Raw genomic sequence first — 21,861 nt, forward strand, 5'->3', positions numbered from 1 at the left:
GACAGATAGTTTGCTGCTGTGGACAATCTGAATCAGTCCCATATCCTACACCTGGGATCAAAACAAAAACATGTTTACATCCACAACACCTGGGTTTTGGTAAGAAACCAGAAATACACACTGAAAGAAATGTATCATCTTCAACAAATGGTGCTGGTTCAATTGGATGGCTGCACATAGAAAAATCCAAATATATTCTTACTTATCACCCTGCACACAACTCAACTCCAAATGGATCAAAGACCTCAATGTAAAGCCAGAAACATTGAACTTGACAGACAAGAAAGTGGTGAATAGTCTTGAACTCATTGGTACAGGAAACACCTTTCTGAAAAGAACATCATTAGCACAGACACTAAGATCAACAATTAATAAAGTGAACCTCATGAAACGGAGATGCGTTTGTGTGGTGAAGGACACCATCATCTGACAAAGCAGCAGTCTATAGAACAGAACAAGATTTTTTTTTTTACCAATTACATACATATCTGACAGAGGGCTAATATTCAAAATATATAAAGAACTCAAAAACTATATATCAAGAAAACAAATAACCCAGTTTAAAGAAATAGGGTATATATCTAAACAGGAAATTCTCAGAAAAGGAAACTCAACTGGCTGGAAAAACACTTTAAATGTTCAGCAAGCTTAGTCATCAGGGAAATAAAAGTTAAAACTACTTTGGGAGATTTCAGCTTATGTCCATCAGAATGACTAAGATCAGTAAAACAAGTGATAGCTCATGCTGGCAAGCACGTGGAGCAAGGGGAACACTCCTGAATTGCAGGTGGGAGTGCAATCTTGTATAGACACTATGGAAAAGAGTGTGGCAGTTCCTCAGGAAGATGATAATTGATCTACCTCAAGACCAGCTATACTACTCTTGGGCATATACCAAAAGGACACTTGCTCAACCGTGTTGATTGCTGCTCTATTCAGAATATCCAGAAATTGGAAACAACCTAGATGCTCCTTGAGAGAAGAATGGACAAAGAAAATGTGGTACATAAATGTAAACACAATGGAATATTACTCAGCCATTAAAAAAATGAAATCATAAATTTGCAGATAAATGGATGGTACTAGGAAAAAATCATCCTGACTTAGCCCAGACCCAGAAAGAGAAATATGGTATATATTGGCTTAGATATACATATTAGCTGCTAAGTCAATGATAACCAAGCTACAATTCATGGAACCACAGAGGTTAGGTATAGCATAAGGGATTGAAGGAGAGAGATAGATCTCTCAAGGGAATGGAGATAGAATAGTTATGGATGAACTGGGCATGGGTGGAGACTGCACAGAATCTAGTGGAGAGAGGGAAAGAGTGGGAAGGAAGGAGGGAATACAAAGAGAGATGGTTAAAATTAAGGGTCATTTGAGGGGCCATTTGTATTTGTATCAAAATATAATACAATAGAAGCTTCCTAAATAAATGTTTATTTAGGCTATTGTGGTGGCTTGAATAAAGGACACCCACTATTAGACTGGCACTATTAGAAGGTGTGGCCTTGTTAGAGGAGGTATGTCACTTTGAGGTCTTAGAAGCTCAAGCCTGGTCAGTGTGTCACAGTATGTGAATCAAGATGTAGAACTCTTAGCTCCTTTTCATGCTATCACACTTCCTGCCATGCAATAATAGACTAAACCTATAAACTATAAGCTAGCCACAATGAAATGTTTTCCTTTATAAGAGTTGTTGTGGTCGTGGTGTCTCTTTATAGCAATAGTGATCCTAAGATAGCTATCTAAATGAAATTTCCAGATAAGGAGGGAGACAGAGCCCAAACTGAACATCTCTTGTCATCAGATGAAGCTTCCACTACTAGAATCGGGTTAAATATAATTGAGTTTTTGGCCAAAGCGTCAAAAGCTGGGTGAGAAGCCCCAAACCACCCAGGCTGCTGCTTTCTATAAAGTGTTGGTAAAATCCTATTGCTAAAGACAACACAACTCAGTGAACATGGACAAATTGAGCTGGTGTCTGCACAGAGCCTTCACCCACTACATATTGGTATCTTTGGTACACGAATGTACTCTGCAAGCTGCCAAAAGAGAGACGCAAACACTAAGCCACCTACAACGCTGTTGATCTTCACCATGTTCTGCCTTCAGGGTAAGTAGTGCAGTGGTGGCCCAGTTTGTGGGTGTAGCCAATATCTGATTTGACGTAAGGCCAACTCTATGAGATGGAACCCACCTGACAGTGCTTGGGAGACTAAAAACCTGAGGCTAGATAGCCCAGGGACCTAGAGTAAAATCAAACACTACTCTTCTAAAACAACAGCAACAACAAAGCAATTGACTGACTCTTAGTGGCATTCTGCTATTCTCGTAGCTCAGTGTCTTGTTCAGCCAGCGTTAGAGATGCTTCCTCTTGCAGCAGATGGGAACAAATACAGGGACCTACAGCCAGACATTTCAGACAGTGAGAGAGAGACCCCAGAACCCTTAAGCCTAAATGGGTGTCAAATTTCTCCCCTTAGGGCTCAGGGAACCCCTCAGAAGAGGAGGTAGGAAGAGTGTAAGAGCCAGAGGGGATGGAGAACATGAAGAAAACAGTCAAATCAACATGGTCAACTCATGCATGAACTCACAGAGACTGCAGCAGCATGCACAGGGCCTACAGAGGTCTGGACCAGATGCAGACTTAGAGCTGAAAGGAGAAGTGGACACGAGGAACCATGTCTAACCCAGAAGCAAGCTCTAATCAACAACCATTTGCAAATGTCAATTTAGTTTCTTCCAAGGGAGTTCACTGGGGAAACAAATTACTCTCAAGGGTAGGCTGCGTACCCAGCAGTAGGTGTCAACAGAAATGTACCCAATAGCCTCTTTGGACAGTCCTTGTTTCATAAGGTTGTGCCTAGGTGTGGAAAGGAGCTAGAAGGAGGGGGAGGAAACCATAATCAGAATATGTTATTTGAGAAAAAAAAATCTATTTTTAATAAAAGGAAAATCCAAATAAACAAAAATATTAAAAAAGAAAGAAAAAGAAGTGTGCTGCACATCCAGGCTTAAGTCAGGATAATTGAATGAAGTTGCAGGTGTGGGGACAGTCTGTCATGTTTATTTCCATGTTCTTGGAGTTGGGAGATGAACTGGCATCCTGTTGGATATTGTTTTACTTCCCCCAGGAAATCGTTACAGTTTCAAGTTCCAACTTTAAACAGTGTGTTTCTTTTTGCCTGTGTAGGAAGAGATTTAGAAAACAACTTCAAGAAAGAAATGTAGGGGTCTGGAGAGAGGGCTCAGTGGTTAGGAGTACATGTTGGCCTGGCAGAGGACCTACGTTTGATTCTCAGCACCCACATGGCGTCTCACAACCATCTGCATCTCCAGTTCCAGGCTGTCTGAGGCTCTCTTCTGACCATCCAGGGCATCAGGCATGCACATTCACACATGCAGGCAAAATACTCATACATGTAAAATAAATAAATCTAAAAAATGTATTAATAAAACCAAATGTGAAAAAGAAAGCACTGTTGCATGGTTAAAATGTTGTATTTTTTAAAGGCTTATTTTTGTTTTTTGTGTATGTGTGTTATATCTGTGTACCACATGGTACCAAACTTCCGCTTCTCCTCATGACGCCTTCAAATCTAGGGTTTCAATTATAACGGAGGCTTCAGATCCACCAATGGCCTCTCTTATCCACTTACACAGCCAGCTCTCGGAAGCACTCCATGACCCCTTCAGTCTTGCAACTTTCAGGCTGATGATGCCAGTCCTACCTGGAAGACAAACATTGCCAAATTTAGCTGCCATCTTGAGTTGCATCCGTGGTCCCATATAGGACCACAATTTCTGTGGGAAATTGTGTCCTGAGGGAAATACTTCCCTGAAGATGTAACCTGGTTGATAGTTAGTCGAAGGAACTCCAGCCAGTCTGGTCATGACAAACATGGCTCTGGAAGGCTTTGTTCTTCTCCCCAATTCCTTCTGCCTTGCTTAAGAAGAAAAAAAAAGTTAGATTACATTTCTAAAGCTAACCACCAATGTCTATTCCCTTATTTGGCAATTCCTCCTTTTGAGGCTGTCTATGAAGTTCTAGCTATCAAAGTATTGAAGTCCAGCAATCAAAAGCCCCATTTGGCTCACCTAATTAACATGCTCAGTTAAAATTAAACAGCCATCCTAATTCTATGCTTCCCCCTTTACCTTTATAAAAAGCCATTTGCCTATGGGCCTCATCTGTCTCCCATCTATCCAGAGACAGCTCTTTGTCCCTCCGCGACAAATACCTCTTACCCCTTTCCTTTGCCCCTTTTCTCCCATCTCCTTTGTTTCCTTCCCCTTCTCCTTCTTACTCTCTATCTTGTCTTTATTCCTTATCCCTGCCCTCTGTCCCTCTGAGACAGTGATTTTCCTTTGTGCTGAGAACATGGCCTTAAGATGTCTTGAGCAGGCTCTGAGGTTCCTATATTGGCCACAGCTGATTTTTTTTTTTTCAGCCTTAGTTATCTTGGTAAAGGTTTTACTTTCACAGATTCTTAATTCAAAATGTGACTTGAGCTGGGTGGTGGTGGCACACACCTTTAATATCAGCACTTGGGAGACAGAGGAAGGTGAATTTCTGAGTTTGAGGCCAGCCTGGTCTACAGAGTAAGTTCCAGGACAGTCAGGGTTACACAGAGAAACCCTGTCTTGAAAAAAAAACAACAACAAAACAATAAACAACCAAACAACAAAGAAGACATGAATGGCCCTGATAGTCTTTGCTTCTGAAACTTCACAAGCCAGGCCTCCATTGTCTGTGCCTGTCTCAACATTCTTATCCTCTGGGCTCCCATAACAGTTTTTTTAAGCTCTGAGCACTCACCACCAACTTTTAGCCCAAAGTTCCAAAATCCTTCTACAATCTTCCTAAAAACAACATGGTCAGATTAATTACAGTAATACCTTATGTTCCTGATACTAATTTCTGTTCTAATTTGCTCTTTGTTGCTGTGATAGAACTGTGACCAAAACAAAACAAGCAAAAAACCAAACAACTTGGGGATGAATGAATGTATTCATTTGGTTTACTGCTCACAGCCCATCAGTAAGGGAATCTAAGGCAGGAAAAAGGCAGGGACTGAAGGGAGAGGGAACGCTGCTTTTGAGCTTCTCTTCAGGATCACATTCAACCACTTTTTTTGTAGCACCCAGGCCCATCTGCTTAAGTAGAGCACCTCCCATAATGGTCTGGGCCCTCCTATGTCAATTAGCAATTTAGAGAATGTCCCATAGAAATGTTCACTGGCTAATTTGATGGAAGCCATTCCTTAATTGAGATTCTCTTTTCACAGGTATGCCTACATTTGTGTCAAGCTGACAAAAATTATGACACTCTAGACAGAGCTGGTTTTGAGCTTTCAATTCTTCTCCTCAGCCTTCTGAAGAGCTAAGATTTACAAGCCTGTGCCTTGTTTGGCTATGCATTGGTATTTTGTTCTATTCAGCTGTGATACAGGTCAAAACCACTAGTTTTTCATGACAATTGTTAACATTGATATATAGAAGTGTTTGAAAGATGTACTTAACTTGCTTTTTTCAATAGCCTCTTTACTTTCAACGACCTGCATTCAATTTAAAAACTTTTTCATTTTCAGTTGTGTATGTGAGTGGCTACGGGCGTGTGAGTACAGGTACTCATGGAGTCCGGAAGTGGGCATCCAGTGTCCTGAGCTGGAGTCGCAGGCAGCTGTGAGCTATCCAGAATGTGCTGGGCTCTGGTCCTCTGAAAGAGCAGCAGGCGCTTTTAATCATTAAGTCACATCTCTAGCCTTAAAAGATTTTTTTAAAAAATCACATTTTTTTATTGTGTGTATGTACACATGCATGTGTATGTATGTGTTGATGGGTGTGGGCATGTGAGACACCTTATGGAAGTTGACTTTTCCCTTGTAGGTCCCAGTGAGCAAACTCAGACCATCAACCTAGTTACTCGGTAACTAAACTCTCAGTAACTAAACTCTCGGTAACTAAACTCCTCATCTACCTCCCAATTTTTTTTTTTTTAAATGAAGACAAAAAGCTCTAGCTAGTCTGACAGGAATCTGTATATTCCTTAGTATACTGATGGCTTGTTTCTCATGTAAGCCTCATCTACTGGGGGAAAAATTATCATTCCTTAATAAGTAGGCACTCCAACACTTTTATCAGAACTGGAAATGCAGAGTAATTTATCTAGACACATATCTAATTAGCTACATCTCTAATGTAGGTCTCCTAATTTCTCATACCCTGTTCCCCACTGCACAAATGGCCAGATTTTCAAAGGCCAATTGAAGAAAATTGGGGCTGAGGCAGGAGAGAATTATGCAAAGCAATTTGCCTCCTTTGTTGTAATCTTCAGTTTCGATTCTCAGAGTAAAAGCAAAGCACAAAGCAAGCAGCTGAGATGGTATATTTTTCTTGTTATCTAATATTTGAGGAACATTGGTTAAGCAGCTCACAGTGAGTATAATTTAAATTAACAACGGGGGACACATTTTAACCCTGATTTTATTTTTAAATACAGGGTCTTTCTATGAGTCTGTGTAGTCCTGGAACTCTACAGAGGTGGGCTACTGTGCCCAGCTAGTCACACACTCATTTTTTTAAAAAAATATTTATTTTATGCTCATGAGTGTTTTGCTTGCATGTACATATCCGGTGCCTGAGGGGGTCCAGAAGAAATGGGAGTCTCTGGAACTGCAGGCTGTGAGTTCCGGGAAGAGAAACCAGGTTCTGCAAGAACAACAAGTGCTGAGCTCATCTCTCCAGCCTCCCACAAACGAACTCTTGCTTGGCTTAGATAGTGTGCATTCTTATCTATTAAATTAAAATACATTAAAACCTAATAGATTAAAAAATAAAATTGGCTTTTCAGTTAGCCTAAAAAAAAAAAAGCATTGCTTCAGAAATATGTTTCAAGTTTCAATCTGCTCACAAACTACAACATTAACATCTTCACCTAACAATAAATTTCCCTATGTTTATGTGAAGTACAAATACAATCTCTCAGGTTTGTGAACAGAACATGGCAGAATCCTTCCCCCATTGGAACATCACTTCGAGCAAAAGCTAGTTGTTTTTCAAATGTTAACCTATCATATTCCAGACGTGCCTTAAACATCAGTGGCCTGGCACAATTCATTTAACTGGGCAGAAGTTGCTTTATCTTTGGGCAACATGATGGCCAAGTCTGCAATCTTTTAGAGCGACTGTGAAATGTATCAGTAACAGGCAAAACTCTGTGGCCTATTTATTTTGAAGTATCCAGATGATCCGAATGTCATCCGATTTCCTGTCAAGAAAATGTAATGAGATTTGTGTAAATAAATAAAATCTTAGTTCCGGAAAGGGAATAAGGAATTTTTTTATAACAGAAAACTGCTTTGTTAGTGGCGGCTCAGTGTCCTTGGTCTGTATTGTTGGCTTGCTTTTTCTCCCTTCTGTATTGTAATTCGCTTTCTTCCCGTGTTGTTCTGTATTGTAATTCGCTTTCTTCCCGTGTTGAGGTCTAACCCTTTCCTCTCAACCGGATGAGAAAGGGCTCCTGGGGTCATGATTAAAAAAAAAAAGAAGCCAAAGATTAAGTCTAAGAGTTGAGGTACTTAAAAATAAAGAATTAGGCTTTCTTTTCAAATTGAGAAGTACTGCCAAATTGCCACGTATTTGTTTAAGCTGTCACCAACCTCACTGTACAACTTAATGAGGGTAAAAGCTGGCACGAGGATCCTGAACATGACTAGGAACCGAACAAAAAATAAAAAATAAAAAAACCAGACCGCCAGGCTATTTTCATCCCAGCGTGACTGAAATCCACGCTGCAAACCGATTGCGAGGCAGACAGCGAAGGAGACACCACAGCGAACGTCCTGGTGGAACTAGGAAGCAGCAGTTCCCCGACCGCCTTTCAACCCAGAATTTCTACCCGAAGCCTCCCCTAGGCCGGTAGGGCTGGATCTGGAGCCGGATCCGGCCCAGTGCGCGCTCCGCGGCCTCCTCGGGTGCTGCAGGCTCGGGGTCCCGCCATCCACAAGGCCTCCCCTCGGGGGACCGAGCTCAGGGCCTCGCAAGGGGACCCGGAGGCGCCCCGCCCTGCAGAAGAGCACCCCAGGCCTCTCCCGGCGGCGTCACGTGACTGGGAAGGGGCGTGGCTCGCGTCCCGGGCCGGGGGCGGGGCGGGGCTGCGGGAGGGGGCGGGCCCTGGCCTGTGAAGGCTCGTGGCGGCTCGCGGCGCCGGGAGAGGCGGCGTCAGGGCGGATGACAGCATTCGGCTGCGACGCGCTCCCAGCTGGGCGGCGGTGGTAGCGGCAGCCAGCGGCAGCGGCAGCCCGAGAGCGGCTGCGGCGTTCGACTTGGCCGCCGCCGAGAGCGGCAGCGGGAGGGAAGGAGGGAGTGGTCCGCCCTGGCCCGCGGCCCAAGGGGCTCGGAGTTTCCCGGGGCCCGAGCCCCCGCCGCGGCTCCACTGCGCCCTCCGCCGGGACTGGCTCGCAGTTGCCGCTGGCGACGGCGAGCGAGAGAAGTTGGGGGGTCCCACCGGACGCTAGGGCCCCGGACTCCCGCGTCACTGTCACCCCGCGGAAGCCCGCTCCCTGCGAGCCACCGCCTCGGGGGCTCCGCACCGGTGAGTGGCGCTTGTCCGGAGTTGGGGGGCAGCGGAGTGGTTCCTATGGGGGGGGGGTCCCACGTTCCGTGCCCGAGCTGCGGGCACTCCCGGGCACCCCGCGCCGAGAGTTCCTCTCCCGCTTCTTTGTCCCTTCAAGGAAGGGAGACCGGCACGGCTTGGCGGGGGTGGCGTGTTTTGGGGCCCACGGTCGGTGCGTCTGCAGCAGCACAAAGCCCAGCGGGGACCCAGGATTGGGGCGGGGGCGGCTCGGCGTTGTGGGTCCCGCGTGTCTGCCCCTCCCGAAGTTTGACAGGGCGCCGGCGACTCCTCGCCGGAAGCCCCCCGCGCGGGGGCGGGGGCGGGGACGGGGTGGGTGAAGACCCGGCGCTTTGTCACTCGGGGCGGTTGAGGCAAGGCTTGGGGCTTTCCTGTGACAGCCCCTGGAGAGGCTGTGCCGCGCGCTGCAGACCGCACCCGCCTGCCTTTGCAGAGAGTGTCGCGGCGTTCCCTAACCTCAGCTGTGGTGGCCTTCTTGCCACACTGGAGAAAAGGCGGGGTCCTCGGTGCACTTTTAGGTTTTGTCTGCTGCTTGCGCAGGTTCCAGGGAGTTTCACAGGGAGCGTGCTTTTGCTTCATTGAGCAACCCACTCAAGACCCGACCGATGGGAGGCAACAGTAGATGCAGATTTTCCATTCACTCAAGTCATTTAACACTTCTTCGTGAGCGGCAGCTGCGTTGTGAAACATAACCTAATTTCATTTTAACTAAATGCCGTCTGAAATAAGTAACTTGGGTTCCTTTCTAAACAGATGGAAAAACTTATCTGATGATATGAGCATATCTGCTTTCAATAACTTAATGAAGTTTTTGCCTTTTTGCTGCTGGGAGATTTAAGTAACATTTGGTAGTATCAGAATCTCTTGGATATAGCGGGGCTGTTTTTTTTTTTTTTTTTTTTTTTTTTAATTTAACTAAACAGCCTCAAATTAGAGTAGCCCCCAATTAGTGTATCTAAAGGCCTTTTAAGATACGCATTTAAAACACCTTTTGCCTCTTGAAGGAGTCCAGAGAGCAAGCCTGGAACAGGTAAATTGCTTGTTACGTTTTCTCCAGCCTTACGGTTTCATCTAAATTTGATCATGCTGAGAGCCTGGGATAAGTTGCTCTGCTTGCTACAGCTTGTTTTGTAGTGAGATTATGAAAATGCTGGTTTTATGAAACAGGTTGGAGAAGGAAGGAAAAGGCCGTGCAATTTAGAATGCGCCGTATTAAAAGTACAACACGTTTCCAGTTGGTCACTCTTTTTCTTTTGGTAGCCAGTGTGTAGAATGACTGCAGTGTGCTCGCTCAAAGTGCTAGCAAATGGAATAGATGAAACTTAAGACCTATCTAGAGGTCTTTAATTATGGAGATTAAGTTGTTGCGGTCAGATTCCATGTGAACGGTTTGAGCCATGAAGATCAGCACAGGTGCCTAGAAATGCTTGTTTAATTAAAACTTGACATGGATTACTTCTTTCATTGAGTTGTGATCATTACTGAATGTCTGACCTGTGCAAAATGTCTTTTTCATTTAGAATTTAATTTTTTTTGTTTGTTTTCTGAGTTTTGCTGTATTGCCTAGGTGGCCATGGTATTCATTATGTAGCTAAGGCTGACTGGCCATGGAACTTGGCAGAATCCTCCTGCCTCAGCCTTTTGACTGTGCCTGGCTTTTGTTACATTTTTGAAGCAAAGGAATGTTTCTTGACACATTCATAGCATTTAGATATTTGGTAAAATGGTTTTTGCATCTGAATTCATGTTTTAATTGAGAGTTAAAAATATACTTTGGAGATAGCTATGCAATCTTTTGAGATGCCGTTCTCTTTCAGCTTGCTTTGAAAAAAGTGATACAATTATGAATATATAGAATGTACCATTACACACGTATCTTTGTTTTTAAAGGACAAATTTTAAGATTTTAGCTAAAAAATTGAGTAGTCTCAGTATGTTTCAACTTGGTTTGGGTAATTTTTAATCCATCAATGATAGATAACTTAGACAAAGAATTGATATTAACTTGTTTTGTGATATTATTTTGAAAACTTTTGCCCTTCTAGCAATACTTGAAGTGTTATATTTTGATACTCTTATCGTACACAAGGTTAAAAACAGGGATAACAATAATCTGGCATACCTGGCAATCAAAAGTAGGAGGTAGGATTGTGCTTTTTCTTATACATATAATGTATGAGAGAGACATAAGTACAACTTAGCGCTTCTGAGGTGCTGGGTGTGGTGTTGGCTTGTGAGCCTGCACTTGGGAGATAGAGGAAGAGGGATTACCTTGAGCTGGCAGCCTTGGTCTCAGAAAAACAGAACCAAAACCAAATAAACAAAAGCCCCACAAACCTCTGAAAAAACGTTTACTGTAGGTGACTGAGTGCAAGGAGATCACCAGAAGTACTTGGTTTGAGCAATTGTGGTTGAAGGAGTTTTCTTGTGGATGGGATCATGGGTAAATAAGTGGATTAATGTGTGCAGATTTCATGTCAGTGTATAAGAACCACATCAGAGATTTTAGGTTTACCCTTCTACTTTAGTGTGTACTGCATACCCTCACAAAAACATGAAGTGAAAAATGGACTCTAAAGACATAATAGGCATTTGCTTCCCAAAACCTGTGAGTCAGGCCCCTCGTAGGGGAGAGGTCCTTAACCTGGAACTCCGTAACCTCACCCTAAATAAATTTGCCTTTGTTAGAGTTCTAGGTGATGTAAACTCTCCACAATAGCAACAACTCATTTTGCTTACCAGCCAATGAAAAGTCTCCCAAGCAGCAACAATCTACTTCGTTCATCAGTTAGTGTATGGAAAAAACAAACAAACAAACAAAACCAAAACTGTAGTTCCACCGATTGGCTGGGAACAAATGGAGTGTGTGATAGCATTGTTCAAAGTAAATACATGTAGTGAGATGATAAAAGGAACAAGTCGTTTATCTGGGAAGCTCCATGGAGAAGGGGATTTTTGTTTATGTTAGGCTTTGGTCCTGTAGGATTGGTATCTTAAGAGGGTAAGATAGAATGAACCAAAACCGGACGTGGTGGTACAAGAAAATTACAAGATCAAAACCAGCTTGATCTGCAGAGTGAGCCTGAACATGATGACAGGATGGCTTTGATACCACGCCTCATGACCTGCGATTTGAGTTTGATCCCTGGTGGAATGAGGCTACCAGAACGCTTAAATTATTCCTCTGATACACACACACACCACACACCCCTACCCCTGCATACACACTTGAACCTCTGATACCCATCCTCTGTGTAAAACAAGAGAGACCAGCCTGAGCAGCTAAGTTAAAATTAGAGAGAACTGGTTGGTGATGGCTCATGCCTTTAATCCCAGCACTTGGAGTCTGAGGCAGGTGGATCTCTGAGTTCAAGGAAAAAAAGAAAAAAAAAGAAAGAAAGTAAAAAAAAATGTTGGGAATGGTTGTAGCTTAGTCAAAACAAAATAATCTTTAGCAAACAAAACAAATATTAAATGTCACAATAAGCACAGTGTTTTTTCCCCTATTACATTAGGAAGAATTTTTCTTTTTCCATCCCAATGGTTACTTCCCCAAGAGAAAACAGGTATGTGGTGGTGGTGGCACAGGTCTACGATTGAATTCCAGGATAGCTAGGGCTATGTAGAGAAATCCTGTTTCCAAAAACCAAGCGAAACAAAAAGTGAAAATATAGAATACTTCAGTTTTTAGAAATGGCAATATTGCTGTTATAGAGGAAGGTCCTTGAGCAGATTGATAGTTTGTGCCTTTTCTGTCTGTGTCCATCTCCCCTTTAATTCTCTTTGTAGTCAGATTTGACAGTGAGTTCCTGATCCCTAGTCTAGTGCTGTTATTACAGGAATGCCCATTTATGCCCCATTGGTTGTTTCCTTTAAGTAAAACTTAATGTTTTCTAATAGATGTGAATCTTAATTATATTACTGTCCCTTATCACAGACCATAAGGAAAGTTAGATTCCTCAAAATTGTGCAGCTTAAAGTATGGGTTATAACTGGCAGATAATCTGACCTTTAGGCTTTTCTTTCCTGTAAAATGTTTAATTAAGTGTGTATGAGGGTCATTATGTGGGTTTACACATGAATGCAGGTATCCATGAAGACCAGAAGAGGGCATCAATCCCCTGGACCCGGAAGGCTGTGGTGCGTCACCTGATATGTGTGTTTTGAACCAAATTTGGGTTCTCTGAAAGAGCACCAAGTGCTGTAACTGCTGAGCCATTTCTCTAGCCCCTGTAATTTGTTTTAAAAGAAATTATCTTTATCATCACATTTTTCTGTTTTGAAACAAACCAACAAAACCAGGGAGTTTTCAAATTACTATAACATTTAGTTAAATTTTTTCTCTATTTATAGTGATATGGGTGAATGTAAACCATGAAGATGTTTGCTGTCTGTTTTCTAGAATTCAGTAGTTTTTGAGCTGACTACTAGGTTTCTACATTGTTCAAGCAATAATAGGGGAAGGACTTCCAGAAACAAGGTGTGCCAGGGGTACAGTGCTGTGTTTTGTGGCTGTCCTACTATTTAAGATGAGCAGTTCAGATGCAAAGAAGAATCACATTGTGTGTTGTAGTGTTGTGGCTTTTGTTATAGTGCTGTGTGGATGCTTTACAGGTATTGCCAGTGATGGACTCTCTTATCATTATTCTAGACATATAGAGAAGCAGAGCAGCATTGGCGTCGTGCCAGACCATGAGTTCAGAACTACTCACTGTTCCTACACTGACCAGGTGACTGCAGGAGGTTGGGGGGAAGTGGGAGTGTAGGCTGAGTTGACAGACTGAAAGGGAAAGCATGTAGAGTGGCCTAGCATGCTGTGAAAAAGTTTCTCGTGTTCTTAGAAGGAAAGAGATGTAGGAATTCTTTACTAGAAAGTGAAGGAAACACACATGAGCAGTAAGAGCCAGTGAGCTGATGCTCATGCTGCTCACAGGCGGGTGAGGCCCTGCTGGAGAGGGGTAGGAGGGGCAGATGCAGTTCATTGCTTCCCACAGTCGTCTTCCCTGTCATCAGTTGGATGTGCTGGAAATGGCGTACTGTCACTGCTGGGTTGAAGTGACAGAGAGCTGGGTGTTCTTTCTTTACCTTTTCTTCCAGCTGAGGAGCCAGGTCTGGAGGCTGGAGGTCTTATGGGGTAGTAGACATAGGTTCAAAGGATCTGGAGTCCCTAAATTAGCAGGGGTAGAATGTTAGGGACATAGCTCAGCTAGTACAGTGCTTGCAAGGTCTTCCTGTTTAGGTATCGAGCTCATGGTTGTGCAGGCATGAGGAGCTTGCGTGCATGAGGACCTGAGTTCCCTTACAGGTGAGTGCTTGGGGCTCACTCGTCGGCTAGCCTTGCCTAATCAGTTCAGACAGACTGAATTTAGAAATCCTAGGTGAACAGTGCAGGAGAAATAACACTCTAGGTTATACCTTGGCCTCCTCACAAAAAGATGTCCCTGTGCTACTGCACACACAGGTGTACTTGACACACCACAATAACACTCCCACCTCCCCTAGGCCACCCCACTTGAACACATACCTGCTCTCTAAGTAAACAAACAGGTTCCAGAGGGAAGAAAGCTGTACACCAAACAGGAACAGGGTACAATAGACTGTAATTTTGATCATGGGAAGCTACTGAAAATGTGGGGTTAAGCAGCTAATGGTGTCATAGCTATAAGCCATCAAGTAGATGAAGTACGGGAAATCCTAAGAGCGTCCGTGAGAACGGTAGCCAGGTGGGTGGTTGTGACCTGATGCTGTTTAGTCATACACACACCATATGCTGTGGACTCCGTGGGGCCAGGCGCCAAACCTGAGAGGCCTGTGAGGATCCAGAGGACAGTCCCTGAGTCTGTGTTTAGATGAATCCTGGCAGTCTTCACACCCAGCCCATGAAAGCTTTCTCTTGTATGCAGACATTACCATAAGGACTAGGAAGAGAGAAAACCTAAAAACTAGAAGAGTTCCCTTAAAGCAGAGTAACTCGGCACACAGTATTTAGCTCGGTAATTTTTTGGTTGTGAGTTCCTGTGCGTTAGAGAATGGGTAGTCCCATCCCTTCACCCTCTAGATTCCAGGAATACTTTTCTTAATTGTAACAACTAGAAAATGTTTTAAGACATTGCTAAATGTCCTCTTGGGGAGTGAAGCCGCTCATAGTAGACTCACTGCCTTAAAGACAGAGTGAGCCTGTGGGAAAAATATTTTCAGCTATAAAAAAATCAATATCTTTAATTAAAGAACTTTTCCTCTGTAAGGGAATGGATGAGGAAGAGTTCATGAGAGGTTGTTATGTATATGGAGTGAAGGAAAGCTATATTGCTTCTGTAAAGATCATAGGCTCTGTTGGCTCTTTCTTTCTTTCTTTCTTTCTTTCTTTCTTTCTTTCTTTCTTTCTTTCTTTTCCTTTTGAGATAAGATCTCTTGGTGTAGCTCTGGCTGGCCTTGAACTTGATGTGAGCCTTTTGTTTTTCAAATGCTGGGATATAGCTGTGCATCACCGTGGCTAACTTCTTTTGAATCTTGACCCATACCTAATTCTACCAATTTCATATTTAAAGCCTCCCCCAAACACCCATGATGCTGGGAATCAAAGGTAGGACCTTGCATCCTCTTAGGCAAAAGCTCTCTCTACTACTTAGTTGTCAGCCCAGGTGAAGACATTACAACAGTTTTCCATTTTTTTTATTGTCTTTATTTCCTTCTAAAATTATGGCTACTTTATATTTCCTGCATAACAGATTTTCTGCCCTGCATCATGTCCTGAGGCTGTTTATAAATGATAAAAGTAAATAATGTTGATACTATGACTATGTAAATAATATTATAGCTGAGTCAGGGGATATGCACAGATTACAATTCCTTTTCTTTAGATTTTGTTATGTAGTCCCTGAGTTATTAAAAAAAGCAGTTGATAATACCAAGGTTCCTGGATTTTATCAGTTCTGACCATTGAATTTTTAAAAAATTTGGGTAGACTTCCTATTTTTCTTATTTCTAATTGTCCCCTTTTCTATATGCCTCTATGTCAGCCCTCCCTACAACTGTCTCCTTGCTTTCGTCCCATTACCTCTTAAGCTGTGTTTTCAATTTGTGTTGTCAGTCTCTAATTTAAACAGATTACCTTTTAGGTCTCTTCCTATAACTTCCTTTTGTTAATACTGTTTTGTTTGTTTTGAGACAGGGTCTCACACTGTAGCCCAGGTTTACGTAGAACTGCAGCTGACCCAAATTTATAGCAATCCTACTGCCTCTAGCCTCATGAGTGCTGTAATTATAGGAGTGAGCCACCATAATGCCTAGTGCTCATTCTAAAACTCTATAATTGGATAACATACATTCTTATGGAAGTATACATTCTGTGTGTGTGTGTGTCTGTCTGTCTGTCCCCAGAGGACAATTGTTGGAAGTCCTGATCTATTGTTCTTCACCTTATGTCCTTGAAACAGGCTTTTACTGAGCTTGGGTCTTGCTGTTTTTCTGGTTAGGTCGGCTAGCTAGCACAGCCCACTTCCTGTATCAGTCTTCCTGTTCTAGGTACCTTCAGCCCTAGGATTATAGGCCATACCACCTGGCTTTTTAGGGTGCTGGGGATCCAAATTTAGGTTCTCATGTGTATTCAGCAACTGTTATTCCCTATTGAGCCATGTCCTCAGCTCACTTTTGTTCTTTCTCAGACAGGGAATCATGTAGCCCACACTTTCCTTGAATCTACTTTATAGTTGAGGGTAATTGCGAACTTTTTTGTAAGAATGTAATGTTAGAATCTAGCTGCTGCTCTGGCAGTGGGCACAATTCAAGCCTTTCCCCTTTGAGATACTAACAGGCACCCTATTGAGACATTCTCTGTGAGTCTCACTTCCAGGTTTCAAAATCTTTTACCTGGGGAAATGAGTTTACATCAAAGGGTGTTTGTTTAGGTGGTGACACATCCCTTCCCTGCCTCTTGCCTGGGAATCAGAGAGCCTGGCTAAGACTTGTGCTTTGAAACTACTCCATCCTCAAAGAGGTTGGAATATTGTACACATTGCCATTACAGTGTAAATTATAGGCATTTTCCAACTTTATGAAACGTCTGTTATGTCCTTGGTCTATGTTCTGCCTTCATTTTTCTGCTTGCTTGCTAGGCTTTCTTAGATTCTGCTTGTTTTATTTTTACTTTCATACTTGTGATTCTTGTTCTGTCTTAAGAGGCTCCCTTTTACCCCCATGCCTAGCATTTTGCTGATGTTAATCAAAAATTTTTTGTTTCTACTTAATGTTGTACTAGCATCCCCAGTCCCCTGTGGTCAGTTTTTGTTTTTGTAATCATTCTTTTTCATGCTTAGTTTTCCGTTAGATGCCTTGTGATTGCTGGTTGACTTAGAGTTGCAAGGGCTAGGTGTCCTTGCCTCCTTCAGCCTGAGTTAGGCTTTTTCTTTGAGCAGGAGTTGGATGGAGCCTTTGAGATCAAGACAGTAGACTCTCTTTTGGCTGGCTTTGTTTTAGGTTAAATGGGAGGTAGCTAAGAGCTACAAGGGCTGTAGGCCTTTAAATGCCAGACAACTTTACTTGGTGCCAGCATCCCTGCCTAACTTTCATTTATTCTTTGGAGAAAAGATGTAAGAATTAAAGAAAGCAAAAATGAAAACATAGGCTCAGTGGGTAGAATGGTTGTCAAGCCGGTGTGAAGTTCTAGGTTCTGTTCTCCAGCCCTAGATCTTACATTTTAAGCATTGATTATTTTTTTTTAAGCTTTGATTATTAGTAGATTTTCAGTTTAAGTCTGGATATAAAATTTAACTTATGGGAAACTGGGTAACTCATTAAGTTTATTATAACTGTTTGCCATATTTAATGAATGAGAAACACATTTATCTTTTGTAGTTCAAGTCAAAACAAGGTTAATATTTTTCTTAGAAAAAACTTTGAAGAAAACAAAATATGTAGAATCAGGTAAATTTTAACTATAATTTAAAATATAGATCTTAAAACATTTAAAATACAGAACTAAAAAAATTATTAGTGTGTAGTTTATAGCAACATTGTTGTGAGCACAATCCTTAAGGAAGACTTGAATTACTCTTTGAGACTTCTGTGATAGGCCCAAGGATCCTAGTATTTCAAATACACTAGGAAACAGTATATTTGACACACTAGGAAAATAAAAATCCTGCTGGAAGTGTATTATCTGTCTAGTGAGATATGTGACCTTGACAAACACTTCGTTGTTCTGGGTATTAGTAAGAAGAGCACTGGGGACAGCTGGCTTTTTAGGATTCTTTTGAGAAAGATATTAGAGGTTAGAATCCATATCAGGAAAGTGCTATACAGCATAATCTTTATCACAGTTCTGGAATAAATGATATTATGTTCTACAAAGGGAATTACTTCAGTTTTTGAAAACTCCATGTTTAAGTGAAACCTTGAGAGACTTAACTGCTAAGGGCCAAGTGAGAAGTTGAGCCTTGACCTCTTTTGTTCCATTGCCATGTTCTTTTCAGCATGCTACACAGCTTTCCTGAGCCATGTTGTTACATTAGACCATTGAATTTTGTTCTTTTGTTATAATCTCTTTTTATTTTAATTAATTAAAAGATGTTTTTTGAGACAGCATTTCTCTGTGTAGCCTTGGCTTTTCTGGACTCACTTTGAAGACCAGGCTGGCCTCGAATTCATAGAGATCTGATTGCCTGTGCCTCCCTAAGTGCTAGGACTATAGGCATGAGCCACTGTACCCAGCTCAAATTTTTTTTTCTTTTTATTTATTATTAGTTACATTTTGTTAACTCTGTATCCCAGCTGTATCCCACTCCCAATCCCTCCCTCCTTCCCTCCCTCCCTCATCTCCTTCTTGCCCCTTTCCAAGTCTACTGATTGGGGATGACCTCCTCCCCTTTCATCTGATCCTGTTTTATCAGGTATCTTCAAGACTGGCTGCAAAGTCCTCCTCTGTGGCCTAGCAGGACTGCTCCTCCCTTGGGGGGTGGGGAGGGCAAAGGCTTGGCTCGAATTTTATTCTTAAAATTTGTTCTATCTCATGATCTGTAGTTTTGTAATAAGCTTGTTTTGTGTTATAGCATGTCACTTGGGAAAACTAGAAGTCACATATCAGACCTGTCTGTGACGTGGGCCCAAAGTACAAATATGACCAGCTTTTAAATAGATAAACCAGAATTTATATATAGGAGGTGATTAGTGAGTCCAAAATTATCTTTTATTTATTTTAGTAATAATATTGTTCAAAAACATATTTAGAATACCCCTCCCCATTTCCTCTGACATAGGGTCCCATTTAGCCCAGGATGGCCTTGAACTTACCAGTGGCCAAGCCTGACCACTACCTCCCAAGAATGGGATTGCAGACATACGCCACCATACCCAGACTTTTCATGCTTTTGACCTCATTATTTTAGCATATATTCTGTGTGGTAAATTAGATTTTTTTGGGAATTAGTTTGATGTTTGGAGTAAAACAACTTCTTCTGAACCAAATTATCATCACCTAGGAAGCAAAATAAGAACTGTCAGTTTTAGTTAAACATGAACAGTGACTAGAGGAAGAAAACATTATTTTTTAATAAAATTATTTTTATATTAATTACAGTTCATTTACTTTGTATCCCAGCTGTATCCTCCTAATCTCATTACCTCCCAATCTCACCCTCCCTCCCTCATCTCCTCCCTGCTCCTCTCTAAGTCCACTGATAGGGGAATTTCTCCTCCCCTTCCATCTGACGCTAGCTTATCAGGTCTCACCAGGACTGACTGCAATGTCCTCCTCTGTGGCCTAGCTAGGCTGAGTTCATGCCAGAGACAGTCCCTGTTCCCCTTACTAGGGAACACACTTGGAGTCTGAGCTGCCATGGGCTGTGTCCGAGCAGGGGTTCTAGGTTATATCCATGCATGGTCCATGGTTGGAGAATCAGTCTCAGACAAGCCCTTGTGCCCAGATATATTTGGTCCTTGTGGAGCTCCTGTTCTCTCCAGGTCTTACTAACTCTCTCTTCTTTCATATGATTCCCTGCACTCAGCCCACAGTTTGGCGAGTCTCAGCATCTGCTTTGATACACTGCTAGGTAGAGTCTTTCAGAGGCCCTCTGTGGAAGGCTACTGTCCTGCTTCTCATTTTCTCCTATATCCAATGTCCATCCCATTTGTCTTTCTAAGTAAGGATTGAACTTCTTACCCCAGGTCCTCCTTCTTGTTTAGCTTCTTTAGGTATACAGATTTTAGTATGTTTGTCCTATCTTATAGATTTAGTACCCACTTATAAGTGAGTATATACCGTGTGTCTCTTTCTGCTTCTGGGATACCTCACTCAGGATGATCTTTTCTAGGTCCTACCATTTGCCTGCAAACTTCATAGTTTCCTTGTTTTTAATTGCTGAGTAGTATTCTATTGAGTAAATGTACCACAATTTCTGTATCCATTCCCTGTTGAGGAACATCTGGGTTGTTTCCAGGTTCTGGGTATTATAAATAAAGCTGCTACAAACATGGTTGAACAAATGTCCTTGTTGTGTACTTGAGCATATTTTGGATATATGCCTAGGGGTGGTATAGCTGGATCTTGAGGAAGCACTATTTCTAATTGTCTGAAAAAGTGTCAGATTGGTTTTCAAGACTGGGAAAGGATTTTCACCAACCCTATATCTGACAGAGGGCTGATATCCAGAATATATAAAGAACTCAAGAAGTTAAAAAGCAACAAGTCAAGTAATCCAATTAAAAAATGAGGTACGATGGGACTAAAAAAAAATGGGGTACGGAACTAAACAGAGAACTCTCTGTGGAGGAATGTAGAATGGCAAAGAAACACTTAAAGAGATGCTCAACATCCTTAGCCATCAGAGAGATGCAAATCAAAATGACCCTGAGATTTCACCTTACACCCATCAGAATGGCTAAGATAAAAAACTCAAATGACAATACTTGTTGGAGAGCTTGTGGAGAAAGGGGAACCCTCCTCCATTGCTGGTGGGAATGTAAACTTGTACAACCACTTTGGAAGAAAACATTCTTACAAGGTGATGAGAAAAGAGTAGATTCAAAATCATTTTGTGCACTGGCAGCTTGAATAGTCTGTAAAACTGAATAGTCAGGCTGGTAACGGTGGGTTCTCCCTGTGATAGAGAATTCAGGAGTAGAGAAGAGTGTCAGGAGTTTGAGGCCAGCCTGGTTACAGAAAACCTGTGTTTCAGAAAATAGAACAACAACAAAGATATAGCTACTCTGAATGGAGGTGACTTTTTTTTTCCTTGTCTTTTTTTTTTTTTTTGTGAGCTGGGTCCTATGGCTATCTCAAACTCGCTGTATAACCTTGTACTTGTGTTCCCATGCCTGGCTTGAGGTAACCTTTGTATGGATGTAAATAGTTAAAATTATATACCAAGATGGCTTTTAGTTCTGTTTCCTCTTTTGGTTGGTGCTGTGCTGATCTGGCACTGAACTTTAGAGAAATAAGCTGGTGAATGAGTTCTTTCCATTTTAAAGATTGTCAGATTTTACAGAACAGTTTGCAGAAGTTTGCATGGTAATTATTGGTTAAATATAACTAGTGTTACATAATTTTTGATTGTCTTTGGCTTAATTTAAATCCAAGCAACTACCCCATTGGCGTGCACCCCTTAATGCAATCTTAACATCTAAATGTAATTTTATCTTAAGTACTTTAGATGCTGGATGTATCTTAAGTTACTGGATGTAGTTGGGGATGTAGCTAAGTTGGTAGAGTTCTTGCCTAGCATTCAGGAGACCCTGTTCTCTCCTCAGCACTGTATAAATCAGGCCTGGTGGCATATAAGTAGAGAGAAGATGAGAAGCTCCATGTCTTCTGGCAGGACAGCAGGTTGCAGGTTATCTTCAGCTGTCCAAAACCCTAGTCCAAAAGCTAACGAAACTACACAGCAAACCCCTTAGGTTTATAGGTTGCATTATCCCAAACTGCATGACATTTGAATGTTAGCAATGAGTTTGAGTACTAGCAACAAACATAATTACAGAGGACTTTGTGATATTGTTCTATCTTCTGAAGGTGTTATTTCCCAGTTAAAGCTTCCAGATGGTTGAGTATCCTCATTTCTAAAGATTAAAAGATAATAAGAATGTCTATAGTGCCTTTCTATTTTTGTATTCTATCTCTTTTATCAATTTATTTTGTTGTAGTCTGAGACAGGGGCTTGTTTCTGTAAATCAGGATAGCCAGGGAGGGTTGTGACACACTCTGGCACAGGCAGCACTGAACTGCAGAC

The 21,861-nt window shown here is 42.0% G+C and overlaps 2 protein-coding genes across 4 annotated transcripts in view; one reads left to right on the plus strand and one right to left on the minus strand.

Annotated features, from left to right (window-relative positions):
* Positions 1 to 6,614: 6,614 nt before the first annotated feature.
* On the minus strand, positions 6,615 to 9,220 carry LOC132652528 (skin secretory protein xP2-like). Its single transcript, XM_060378624.1, has 3 exons — positions 8,666 to 9,220; positions 7,668 to 8,521; positions 6,615 to 7,528 (listed from the first exon to the last, which is right to left on the minus strand). The coding sequence occupies exons 1-2, from the start codon at positions 9,218 to 9,220 to the stop codon at positions 7,919 to 7,921; spliced, it is 1,158 nt and encodes a 385-aa protein (XP_060234607.1). The 3' UTR covers positions 6,615 to 7,528; positions 7,668 to 7,918.
* Osbpl8 (oxysterol binding protein like 8) overlaps positions 7,908 to 21,861 on the plus strand; it is a 141,584-nt gene continuing 127,630 nt past the window's right edge. The window contains exon 1 of one of the 3 annotated variants that reach the window (XM_060378039.1): positions 7,908 to 7,926. The gene's annotated coding sequence lies outside the window, so the exon portion shown is untranslated. Of the gene's footprint in view, positions 7,927 to 8,292; positions 8,603 to 21,861 lie in introns of those variants that run through there. The other 2 variants (XM_060378040.1, XM_060378038.1) reach the window with 2 other exon arrangements.

The sequence above is a fragment of the Meriones unguiculatus genome, chromosome 2 (assembly GCF_030254825.1).
Source record: "Meriones unguiculatus strain TT.TT164.6M chromosome 2, Bangor_MerUng_6.1, whole genome shotgun sequence".
NCBI classification, from domain to species: Eukaryota; Metazoa; Chordata; class Mammalia; order Rodentia; family Muridae; genus Meriones; species Meriones unguiculatus.